Source organism: Pieris rapae, chromosome 16 (genome assembly GCF_905147795.1).
Source record: "Pieris rapae chromosome 16, ilPieRapa1.1, whole genome shotgun sequence".
NCBI classification, from domain to species: Eukaryota; Metazoa; Arthropoda; class Insecta; order Lepidoptera; family Pieridae; genus Pieris; species Pieris rapae.
In genome coordinates this window covers 3,923,324-3,936,352 of record NC_059524.1, presented here as the reverse complement: position 1 = coordinate 3,936,352, position 13,029 = coordinate 3,923,324, and the positions used below count along the sequence as shown (strand labels likewise).

Genomic DNA, 13,029 nt, shown 5'->3' with positions numbered 1-13,029 from the left:
AATTGGCTCACATAAACATCGCATTTGCATTAATCCTATTCACACACCCGCAGCGGCCAAATCGCATCAATTTCATCTATGCGAACAAAGCAATAGCTGGTCACACTGTGACGTAGTAATTCGTCGTTTCCCGCGCTAGACGCGACGATTAGTCCTCTATTTACTTGTCTATGGAACAGAGTGGCAGCTGACGCCGGACGTGGCCGACAGCCGGACACCGTTACAATTGCAACACTGACTTAGAAAAACGTTAGCCACGCAGCTTGTCCATGCTAATTCGATTCAGCCTATACCTAAGCCAGACCTAGATTGCTCCACACGGTACTTGATTGAAAATGGGCATTTGCCGTGAATTGCTTCGATTAGGACCAATTTCAAGTTTCTTGTCATTGGTTTTACATCATTAAATTGTAATTTCTTTTGTTTAATGTGTGAAAATATTTTTATAAATTATTGTAAAGCATCGACGACAAAACTTTGAGTTCGATTATTCATGATAAATCCCATAGATTATATCTGTATTTCCTGACTATGTAACAAATAATTATATCAGAAGTTCCCACAGAAACAGATATGATGTAAAAAGATGTAATCTCGGGGCATGACCCACCGAAGATCGCACATGAACTTAGATCCCTCCAGGATGTTTAATCGTTCGATCTGACGGCTAAGAACAATACTCAATAATGTTTAATAAATGAACGTAATTAATGTAACTAGATGATACCTTTGCTATAAACGATAAATCAATAATACCCGCGAATAACTCGGGGTCATGCAAATTATTAACGCAGTTTTCATCATAGGTGTCAAGATGCATAGCTCATAATGTAACTCGAACATCTTTCAACTCACAATACTCTATTGATGGTACTTCACCTCTGACAGAATATTAAATGGCCCAGACCTTTCCTCGAACTAGTGTTTCCGTCGAAAACTAATCAACGCAAACCATTATGGAATCACAGTTGATCTTTACGCTCACTAATATATCTCGGACACACCTCGGGCGAGAGGAACGTTTAAGGGGAATTAGCTCAGACAACGCCACAATAGTCCATAATTATGAAATGTGTTGTGATTTCAGGTGGATGGCAATTTTTCTCTGGAGCCGAACAATGCGAATGGTAATGAAAGGAGTCAATCAGTCGGTGTCTGCGAAATACGCTCGCGTTAATTTATGCTCTGCGCAAACGCACCTCACATAAACATGTTAAGCTGTTCCTACGAGACAAAGACGATCGCGTCCTTTGATGTCTCCTCACATATCCGAGACGAAATTAAAATTAAATGAAAAAAGCGCGTGTCGGTCACGCGATTCCCGACACGTTTAACATATTCTCTAGGCGCGTATGAATTTATAGCGAAGGACGTATTATTTACTAGCATTATACGCACAATTTGCGGAGCTGTCGCAAGGGCTGGCTATAATTTCCCGATGGCAGCAGATCCATCAATACATGCCTCGGGCTTCGGCCGCTTTCAATTTGTAGGCCGCTACATCGTCGGCAATTACCGGCCGGACGGAAGGTCGATCATCGATATATGAGCTTAATAACGTCTAATGACACGTATGAAGGTCTAAAATGGAAGTGTGATGATTATTTGCAGTTCCGAGCCTTATAACGTCTCACCTAAAGAACATTGTAGTCCTAAATACTCAGCTTATTACTAAGCAATTGCGGTTTTTAATAGTTTTACGAAATAAAAGTAGTTTGAGTGTAGAAAGTTTGGAACGAAAATTGTCTTGAATTTTAGTTACTAGACCTAAATAAGTTGCTTTTTTCTAAACAGGTTTAAAGTTATTCAAAAGAGATATTTCTGAAATGCTGACGTGAAGCTTTGATATATCTGTATATATATTATAATACGTAGTAATAATGTCTACGGAGAAGTTAATGACTGTCTGACGAATAGTCTCCCAAGAATATGTTTCAATAAGTTACAAAAAATATACAGTCTAATAAATTATAGTTTTTCAAATTTTATTGTGTTTAAACCACAAGTTAAGAGATTTTTTTTAATTACTCTCAAAATGTAGTTAAAAGCGGCAATCATTTTTTTAATATCATATAATTTCCAGAGTTGGTGGCGCCACTTCTCTCCTTCCATACAAAAAAACCTTTTCATTGATTTTCAACATTAAATTTCTGGTAAAATACCTGAAACCTGGTGATTCTTGTTTCAACCAAACCACAAAACTTATTTCCATATTAAAATAAAACAACGCTTTAATTTCATTTAATTTATTAACACTTAGGGAAAGACCCTGATATGTGTACTACGACGCGATTTGCTCATAAATTATCTTACACGAACAGGTTGAAATACAAAGAAATGTGTACAAAGATGCGTTAAAAATGTGTATTTTATTTACACACAAATTAAAAGAATGTTAATTGAGCCCTTATCTCTAATAAATACTTCATAATAACCCTTAACACATATAGATAAAAAACTAGTTCGATGTAAAGGTGAGACAAATAAAAGCCAACTTTTAAAAATGGAATGCTTTGTTATCTATGGAGGTTCACAGAGTATTTTAATTTGCAATTAGGTCTATAAATAAACATCGGTTTCTTAAATTTTTGGTGAAGTTGAAATACTTATAATAATTATAAAAATTATTTCAATTTAAAGCGTTAAACATAAGTCGAGTTAACTGTTATTACGGTTATGAAGTTTGACATTTGATAGTGGTCATTTGTCATTGTGACATACGTTTATCTGTGACAATGACATTTTAAATAATAATTGTAATTGAAATGTCGTAAACATTTTTTATAAACCATTTATTTAATTGATTATAATAAATAGGATTATGAGCAATCGCGTTATCTACATTAAAACTTTATATCAAATAGAATTTTCTACATGACCCCTATATACAATGCTTATTCTAGAAAAATAATTTAATCAACTACTATACATAGGAAATATAAATATATTTTACACGCATTAATACTATTAAATTGTATCACTGGCTTACCGGGTTTAACTAAATACTATGTCTTTTTAACTTAAACAGTAAGATTAACAGTTTTACGGGATTAAAACTCGTTTTCAAAGTAACCTTATTTATAAAAAATATATGTAATTGCATTCATAAAGAGTACTTCATGTCTCTTTTCAACACAGCGTAAACGCAATTTGGCAGAAAGAGACAAAAGCACATTCAATAGAGTGCAGGTTCAGTTTTAAGTATGTATAAGGTATGTTTGGAGGAATTTGTAGTTTTTTTTAGTTTAAAATTACGAAATTAACGTATTTTAATCCAGTGGTAAAAAAGGGTTTTAGTTAATGGAATGCTTTTTAACAAATCTTTGGTTAATGAAAAAAATTTACACAAAACAAATTAATACCTAGGTTTTAGATTTTCACTGTGCCGGACCGGACAAATTCATGAAAACATTGAAATGTATGATAAACTTAGCCCCTTATTCAGGCCACTATTTTGTCTCTTTCCATCATAGCGTAAATAGCATTCAACAGAAAGAGACAAATGAGGATATGAGCTTAATTATAATTATATTCGAACATTTTGGTATGAGATTCATACCTAAACGTCTATAAACTGTATTTCCGGATCCAGCACAGTGGGGACACGCCCTTATAGTGAAAGTATACTGTGCAGGTAACTATTTCTTACAGATCTAACTATACAATTAATTTTGGGGTAGGAACCATTATGAGCCCTATTGCATATGAAATAAGGTCTATCACTTTAAATTATTCTTCCAGGTTATTTCATATGCAAAACGCCAGATTTGTGTCAATTATAAATCAATCTTAATTAACATTATCAAAATCCGTCCAGCCGTACAATCAGCTTACAAGGGATGTCTTGGGGAAGGGGTGTGATCTGGTCTCTGCGGGGGTGGGTAAGGGCAATATCGAAGGGGCGGCGTCGGTTTCTGCAGCCACAGATCTGGTGGAAGGTTCAACGGCTGCGGCCAGGGCCAAGGTCGTCCAAGGGCCAGGAGCTGTAATGCTGGTGGTGTTCGGGCCCAGGCAGCTCTCTTCTCGGCCTCTTCGTCACCAGATCCAGCGTAGAGGCGTAGCGGTGACCGGAGTAATTGCTGTTCCATTAGCATCAGTTCCATCGGGTCTCTGGAATGAGATGGGTTTTGGGTTATTTCGATTTCTAATACATTTTAATAAGTATTATTATTAACCATAAACTTGATCAAAATCACAGCCTTAAACAGGATGCTTTTATTAATACGAAGATATTTATAAACAGGACATGAATAATGTAATGATATCAATGTCAGTTACATATATAATTCTGACTAGGACTTACAATTCAAAACTATTACTGCACAGGTAATTGTTTTGAAGGAAGATATAACGCATTGATAAATTTTACTTGAATTATTCAAATTCAAGTTAAAATCAAAGTAACGTTAGTAAAAGTTTACTAACGTAAAATATGCAGGAGTTATAATCATAAGAAAATAATAAAAAGTTATGATTAACTTAAAAAAAATTTGGATAGTTAGAAAATAATACCGATAAAATTTAAAAAAGACAACTATATAGATAGGACGAAAAGAGAAGAGAGTGCCAAAAAATAAGGTGGATAGTAGAAATATAAGAGTTAGGAAGCGAATGGAGAAAGAGAGCCATAGACGATAGAGATATTTGGAAAAAGGTGGAGGAGGTTTTTACCAGTGAAAGGGTTTCAATCAACGGATGTCAAGAAAAAACAATAACAAATCTAAGCTGTTTATTCCACCTTTGTAATTATTGGAAATGAAACAGGCTTGTATGTTATTAAGCTTAAAAATCTACATTGAACCATCTAAGTTTCCTCCGAACTTTTAGCTAGGATTTGTATTTTCAAAAAGCGAATAGGAAGAAATACTATTTCAGTCCTTTAGAGCTTATTACTAAGATAGATTCCTCGAAGGCAATGTTGTGTGTTCGTTAGCTTTCATCAGCCCATAGCCAATAAAATGTGATTCGCGGAACTACGGCCACCGGCGGGCCACGTGTTTTAGCGAGTGTTTAATTATGTTAATAGCGTTCCTATTGCTTAACGTAAAAGCTTTGAAATGTTATAAAAAACAGTTCTGAGATAGAATCCGAAATATTTGTTTCAATTTTACCTTTGTAAATTAAATATAAAATCACTATTTGTGGACCTGCGTATGTATTTCTTTAATCCTTTGGATAATGAGACGGGCTTTGGTATGGGCTACTTATGACGACACGTTAGCCACTTCTCACCTCGCTAGTACAAGTTGCAGTGGCCGCAGATCAGGCGGAAAATAACAAATAGCGAATCGTTCCTCAAGTGATAGGATTTAAGTTTAATTTAAGATTTAATTTGGCAACTGGTGACCCCAGAGCTGGTCCTTTCCTCGCTCAACGAATAAGTATCGCTATACAGAGAGAAAATGCTGTCAGCATTAAAGGTACACAGCTATAGGGGCCAAACTTTTTAAATTTGTTTTAATTTTCTATTTATTAATTTTTAATAATTATTATTACTATTTACGTTAGGAATATTGTAAATACTGTATGTGTGTGTTGGAAATAAATAAAACTTTATACGAACAGTACAAATTAACGATATAATTAGAGCTATTAATTATCATATTTGAAGCACTTTGTAAAAGCCTTTTACTGTTAAAAACTCAGTGAGAATTTGCGTGTGGCGGCATATGCCTAGCGTGAGAAAAGTTTGAGTACATCTTCAGTGTCGATTGTTTCGCCGAAGTATGTTTACGATTGCTACAGTTAACGAGGCGTTTCTCTCTTTATTGCAATGCATGATCCCTTTATCGGTTCTCGGATGCGAGCCCGCCATCGGCTTTCACGCTAACCAGCTATTTTCAACTATGAATTTAGTGAAGGAATTCGTGTAAAAAATCACGGGAAATGTGGGAAAATGTTTTAAGAAAACACTTTTTTACCGGATTGAAGCTATGTATGTTAACTTATAATTATTTAACATGATTTTATATTTATCCGACGTTTCGCGTGCTTTACAGCGTGCGTGGTCATGATGACTGAAATGTGTAAAAGCTAAATGGGAAATGTGATCCCAATCTACGGAAATGAAAGTTCATCCAAGTTCTAACAAGTTTCTTTTTTTTTTCAAATTGTAACGTTAGCATATTTACGTTCAACAATTTAACGTTCTCATGTAAGTGACTAATGTCTATTATGAGAATAAATGTCTTTAAACCTAAAGCTATGTTAATAAAAGACATTACTATATGGAAAAGCGGTTAATTGAAATTACTTACTTTAAATTTACTTACATCAAAACCTTAACCATTTTCTCGTGGGATTTATTATATAATTAATTGGATGCTATTTTTATGGGGTAGGTAGATATCACGGATCTCCACATGCTATAGCCCTGACATTGCTCTGTTGCTCCATGCACTATTATGACATTCTCTATGTTTTAAATACCTCTAGGATTTGGTTATGGCATGAAAAAACCTACCCAACCCGATTTAATATCCAACCGCTATTGATATTAAAAATACATTATATTATAAATTGCAATATACTAATACAAAATCAATTAAAATATTATGTAGGCCGACAATAAGGCTTCAGTAAATGCGTGTTATATAGGCTTTGAGTATTGTCCCCGTGTCATCGACCTGATTAATTAAACCTACTTTAGAAGATGTAAAAAGTTTAACATTTCTTCGCGCATTTTGTTTACGTACAAAATCTATGAATAATCATTGTTTAATTACACGTCACTACCGCCCAAACCCAATAATCTATATCAATCCATTTTTGAACATCTGAGATAGACATAATAATCCAAATATAACATAATATAACAGTGTGCCAATAACAAATCGACGGATTGTAATAGCCATCTGTCGATACAAGCTATCCATAGTAGGTCGGATCGATATAAGAGGATAGGTCTTTGTATGAAAATGACTGTTCAACTGTGCCAATATCCTATCTTAACATTTAAACTTACAACAGTTTTTTAAATAATTAAAAAGCTATTTGATATATTTTAAACATAGTATGACATAGACATGTAAATTTTAATTTATTTACTGTATTTCGTTTAAGTATATTGATTATCAAATACGAGTCTAAAGAGCGAAGAGATTGCATTCTATCCGTCGCCAAAAATTGATTGTCTTCGTAGGGTTTGGTTATGGGGATGCAGATAGGAGATTGATCGACTGCCACGGTCTGATTTGAAGAGATTGCAGATTCATTATTGGGTTCGGGCGTATGCCCGCACTAGCCATCCATTTTATGCAGACCTAATGTTTTTCGTCATGGCCATTAGATATATGAACACGAACCATAAAGGATCTATTGTGTTTTTATAGACATTAGTGGTAACCTATACCTGTTAATACGCGGCGCCCGAGGCTTGGTGATAGATTAAATTCGACACGCCATCTTGTCATGCCAATTTTGAACGGAATCCCGTCATGCTTATTAAATAACTCAAAACGTTTAATAACAGTTTCAATACAGATCGACCCTTGAATTAAGGTAACCGTTTTTGTCCGACAAAGGTATTTTTTTTTAATAAACACGGAAAATACAGTAAACTCTTTTATAACACGATACGCTTAACGCATTTTCATATTTGTATGTTCGCAGAGTGAATTCACAGTAGCGATATTGTGTAAATTATGTGTCTAATTTTTATGTACATTATTATATTTTTATTAAATGTTTCTCCACATTGTCGTATTGGCATAGGCTGTAAAGATAATGTGTGTATTTCTGAAATAATTAAATAAATTACACGGTAGTCCTATATAACATTGACATTTATAATGATTTTTGATATTTCGTTCATAACATAGGTTTTTCTTATTAATGGAATTCATATTAACGAGAAATGTTAAACGTCATTTGTACATAACGCGTCATATGGGGTTATATAAGCGCGTTATGCGGGATTACTCTTAACTCTTACAACGCGTTTTCTAGAACGCTAATCTAATCTACCTATAGCAGGGATTACTGTTTTTATAATTTAGTGTTTGAATAAGAGTCGAGAGTTGGAGATAAGTACAAAAATATAATGAGTTTAATAGATTTACTGGTGCATTTAGGCCATACTTACAGTTAATTCAAACATAAGGCTCGATTAATAATGAAAACTTTGAAAAATGATAGCCATGTTGACGTCATTGATTTAAGAAACCAAAGGTCAATAAAATACCTGTTTTAGTTTCAAATAATTATAGTCCAAGTCATCATTAACACATCAACACTGGGTGTTAATTAACTAATCATAAAATTGCATAATGACTAGATAATGTGAAAAATGGATGACAAATTACTACACCAAGATGATAGGACTTTACTTATTATATTTTTAATGATATTTATACTCTATATTTATCCCGGTTTCGGGTGCTACGGGGCGTTAATGGTGATTATGATTTCACTATCAGCGGTAATGACCGACAAAGGCCGACACTCGCCGACAAATTACAGGGCCGCCGCATTGAGTCGAGATGGAGCTATCGATTCGCAGTAATTGATAATGTTTTGACATTTACGTAAATCGCGAAGAAGAAAAGATTTAACAATGTGATTTTAAAGGATCAAACTCGCATTATTTATACCTATTTAAATTTTAATAATGTACACTTATGAAAGTAAAAAAAAATATCTTTTTTCATAAGTGTTATTTAATATATCTATTTAATGTATCTAATTTTACATTTACTGCCAGTTCTCAAATTAAGGGCGGAACGGAAGAGAAGAACTGGCAATAAACTCTCCGCCACTCTTTTTAATCGACAAGTTTTTTTTACACAATGTTTGTAAGGAGCTGCAACCACTACACCATGTTCCATATGACATATTGAGTAAAAAAGAATAATAAAATAAAAAAAACTGTGACGTTAAAATGATTTTAGATATTTCGTTTATAACATAGATTTTACTTATTAATGGATCTTTTAAGAATTGGTATGCTGTTTTCTTGAAGGAACCTAAGTCTCGCATAACGTGTCATATGGGGTTATATAAGCGTCTTATGCGGGATTACTCTTACAACGCGTTTTCTATAACGCTCTATCTTCTATTTATACCTATTTAAATTTTATTTAACGCAACAAAAAACTTGACTTGATTGGAGAATTGAAACTTTTTGATTGCGATAAAACAGCTGTTCTCAGAATATTATCAAAATGTTTGTTTCCCTTTAGTTACTATCAGAGGTTTTTGTGCATTAAGAAATATTTTGAAATTTGTGTCAAACTCTTAGTTATTTTTTTATGCTAAATATTACTTTAGCATATAATTATTACATTCTTTAGAAAACAGTGCTAAGATACTTATGGACGATTTAGCATTCGAATGTTGTTTTTAAAACTGTAGTTTTCACTTTATTTAGACATTCAAAAATAAATCATTCCTCGCTATAATGAAGTATTTACTTAGATAAGGGGTACTGAGAGCTTATGGTGAAGTAAGATTAATTATAAATTATAAATATTTATTGATTAAACACCTTAAGGTCAGACATTTAAGACACATACTTTATCATTAATCAAAAATAAAATTCGGTAGTTTATTAATTTGTCAATATTTAATATATTTGAATGAATCGGTTTTTTTTAAATTTAAAAACAATTAATCAAGCGCTCATGTAATAAATTTGGGTATAAATGTATTGAAGTTGGTATTTGTAAACATTTCTAAATAAATTAATATTTTATAAGAGCTCATCTTTTTTTTGTAGAATCATAAGCGCGAGTTGAGTTGTGGAAATATGTTGCTATGCTCAAAACTCAAAGACGGCAGGACCAATGTGAGTACTTTTTTTAATGTATTCCTTGAACTCTGTGGAAGGTGTATAGTGAAAAATTGGATTTGTTTTCGTAGGCTATGTCATATCTTATATCTTATCATATTAAGACGACACATAAGATACGAGTATCCTTAATCTATATGGCTAACTAACCACAATTATCAAGAAATTTCAATTATAATACAAAAAAATATATATTTAATTGACATTTGATACAATGTGAAAACGTAATGGCCGCCTTTATTTGTCATATACCTTGCTTCACATCTGTTTTTTCAAATAGGACTATTGTTAGACAAAAATTGCAATTGACTGCTTCATCCGGTGTCACTAAAATAGATTAGATTGTTTCTCACAGGCTGGAAGCTTATTGATGCTGAGTGATAGAAGTGCCATGTGACTAAGATTTAAATAAATAAATAAATACTTCCTAGGCGAATATTCCGTTCTTTTTACCATTAACTTGTTGCTATACAAGACAATAGCATTATTAAATTCATTCGTTAATATCTTCTACATTAAGCCTCAATAAAGGTCGAGACTGTCAGATCAACTCAGTTTAAATGACATAAAGAAAAGTGGCAATTTACTATGAGATACAATCAGTCCATTGAACTGAATTAACTCACGCGCACAGTAGCAGCCATCGATCTACGAATTCCACTTTCTAATAGACATCTTGAAGTATGTGTGAATGAACTGTACCGGTTTCAAGAGTTTTTTGTAACTTAATACTTCGAACCGTTAAGCATAATTAATAATGCTCCCTACTGTTTTGCAGATTAAATGGGCTTTTCAATATTTAAGTATGGCTATGAATGAAAATTGTTAAACTGTAATCTAAACATTTTTGTTTTACGCGACAACGTTTTATAATTTGATGGAGCCGGATGCCGCCGATGCGGCGTTACGTCGATCTGAGGCGTTCCATTTAAGTGAAGTGCAAGCGAAAGCGCGGAACGAGCGACAAAGAGGCACGCCAAATTTGACATAATTGTATTTACGCGTACAAATAAATGTAACTTGATCAATCCAATTGTGATTTCCATTTACCCTATATAATATAATAATATAATATATTTAGATTTGTTTGATAGATATTTTGTATATCCATACAAAATATCTATCAAACAAAATTAAAATATAATATACCAAGGGCAAGAACCAGTCTATTGCACAGATCCCCATAATCCAGGACGTTGCACCTACTGAATGCTGTCTCAGACACTATTAACATATTTATATGTTCGCAGAGTGAATTCACAGTAGCGATATTGTGTATATTATGTGTTTAGTATTACATATGTACTTTATTATATTTTATTTAATGTTTCTCGACATTATCGTATTGGCATAGTCTGTAAGGATAAGACAGATTATACTATCCGGCACTGTTTTAAATCTCCATGGTATGCCATTACGTCATGCTTCACTTTTTGCGATTGAAACAAAATGTCATACTGAAAAACTAACAAACTATTTCACGCTGTCATTACTTGAACAAAACCCATACCAGTCGTAATGCAATCAAGTGGAAAAATAATGCGTCGTGCATTATTTTTACTAAATTTTATACCTATAAAACGTTTTAATAATTCTAAACCTAGTAGCATAGCTGAACGCAGTAGCAGAGAGCCAGTAATTGTGCCGATAACATCTCGAATTAGCCGTCAATCAGTCGAGTGGTGAACTATCAACGCCGACGCTGTATCAATTAATCCAAATCGGTAGCCACGCACTGACGTGCACCGAGATTGGATTATTAAAAGGTTCACTAATCTGATCGCTCTATAACGTGACTCAGACATTTCCCAACGTAATAACTCATTTTGGTTAATAAACTTCTGTTCCGCTTTTAGTTACCGTGTGTTCTATTTTCAAATTAAAAATTTAATATTTTTCTCGGACGTTCTATTTTCAAATATTTGTAGAGTACTTAAGTTTACTTATAGTTAAAAACGTTCTAATTTCAAAAATTTTCAAAATTAAATATACAGATGATAATTAACAACAAAGTTCTATTTTCAAATAATTGTATTCTTAATAATATTATGTTCCATGAGTTTATGTTACATTATATTTTAGAATATATTATATAATAACTAGAACTAATAGGTACAGCTGAACCATGAAACGTGTAAAAATTTAAAAAATTCTTAACATACCCTGCAACAGGGCTGGCAAAAGCATGATTAATATTTAGTTAAGTCAAAATCACATACGACATTTTATATTCGATCGTATTTTCAAGGATATTTTAAACTAAAATTATTAAGTTGGTGAATATGACGTGTTTCGTGTTCACAGGAGAACCGGTCGGACGATGGGCAGTTAATAGAAATGCGCTTTAATTTGTCGTTTAGGGTATAATGAGCAACGAGCCCTGTGATTACGCGCGCCGCCGCCGCCGGCCATGCTCGCTGTTGACGTGCGCTGTTTCCACACAGAACCCGCTATATTTGTCCTACTAATTGTTCTCGAACATGAAAACATTCGTCAAGTGGCGCTAAACACTTGGCCTCACATTTCTGCATATGTTTAGAAGCCGCTACTTAAGCCTGGAACTTTCTAGATTATTATATATAAGTTTCATCATTACATGAACTTAAAAAGTTTGGTTTCATTTTTCAAAGAGATATTAGAGCCACTTATTCTGAGATTTTCTATTCGAAATTAGACTATTTATTTTAATGTTGGTACTCATTATTTTCAACGTGACTCTGTAAGATTTTTATAAATTTAATTGTAATGACTTGTCTGTAAAAATGATTCTTCAAATTTGGAAATTTCAGTTTTATTGGAATTTAATTTTCATTTTCAATTCGTTTTAAGTATTATGTTTTACTTATTATTCATTATCGGACATAATTATCCAAATCGTGCCAAGCCAAATTATTATTTAAGTAGTTACCTATGTAGATTTTTTAAGTTTAGGTTGTTTGGAATTTATATTCTTAAATGCAGTTTAAAGATGCGTTTAAATTTGGATAATCTACAATCTTAAAGTTCGTTTATGAAATTCGAGTCTCAACTCGATTTTATCTTAATAAAATCGAGTTCCGATGTTAGTGGATAGTATGGGAACGCCCGCCATGGGCTGCCTCCGGCAAATTCTCGCCTCGTACCGGACGGCACAACTTAAGCATAATGAGTTGAAATCAAAATTACTCGAAACAATTTCGAATGAAACTCGCATTTAAAGTGCAAATATCGTTTAATCACTGTCGTATTACACTTGTCTGCAG

The 13,029-nt window shown here is 33.2% G+C and overlaps 1 protein-coding gene across 1 annotated transcript in view; it reads right to left on the bottom strand.

Moving 5' to 3' along the window:
- Positions 1 to 2,230: 2,230 nt before the first annotated feature.
- Positions 2,231 to 13,029, bottom strand: part of LOC110998081 (T-box transcription factor TBX20-like) — a 68,864-nt gene continuing 58,065 nt past the window's right edge. The window contains exon 6 of the mRNA XM_045631752.1: positions 2,231 to 4,110. Coding sequence (XP_045487708.1) covers positions 3,831 to 4,110 — 280 coding nt within the window. The 3' untranslated portion in view covers positions 2,231 to 3,830. The remainder of the gene's footprint in view (positions 4,111 to 13,029) is intronic.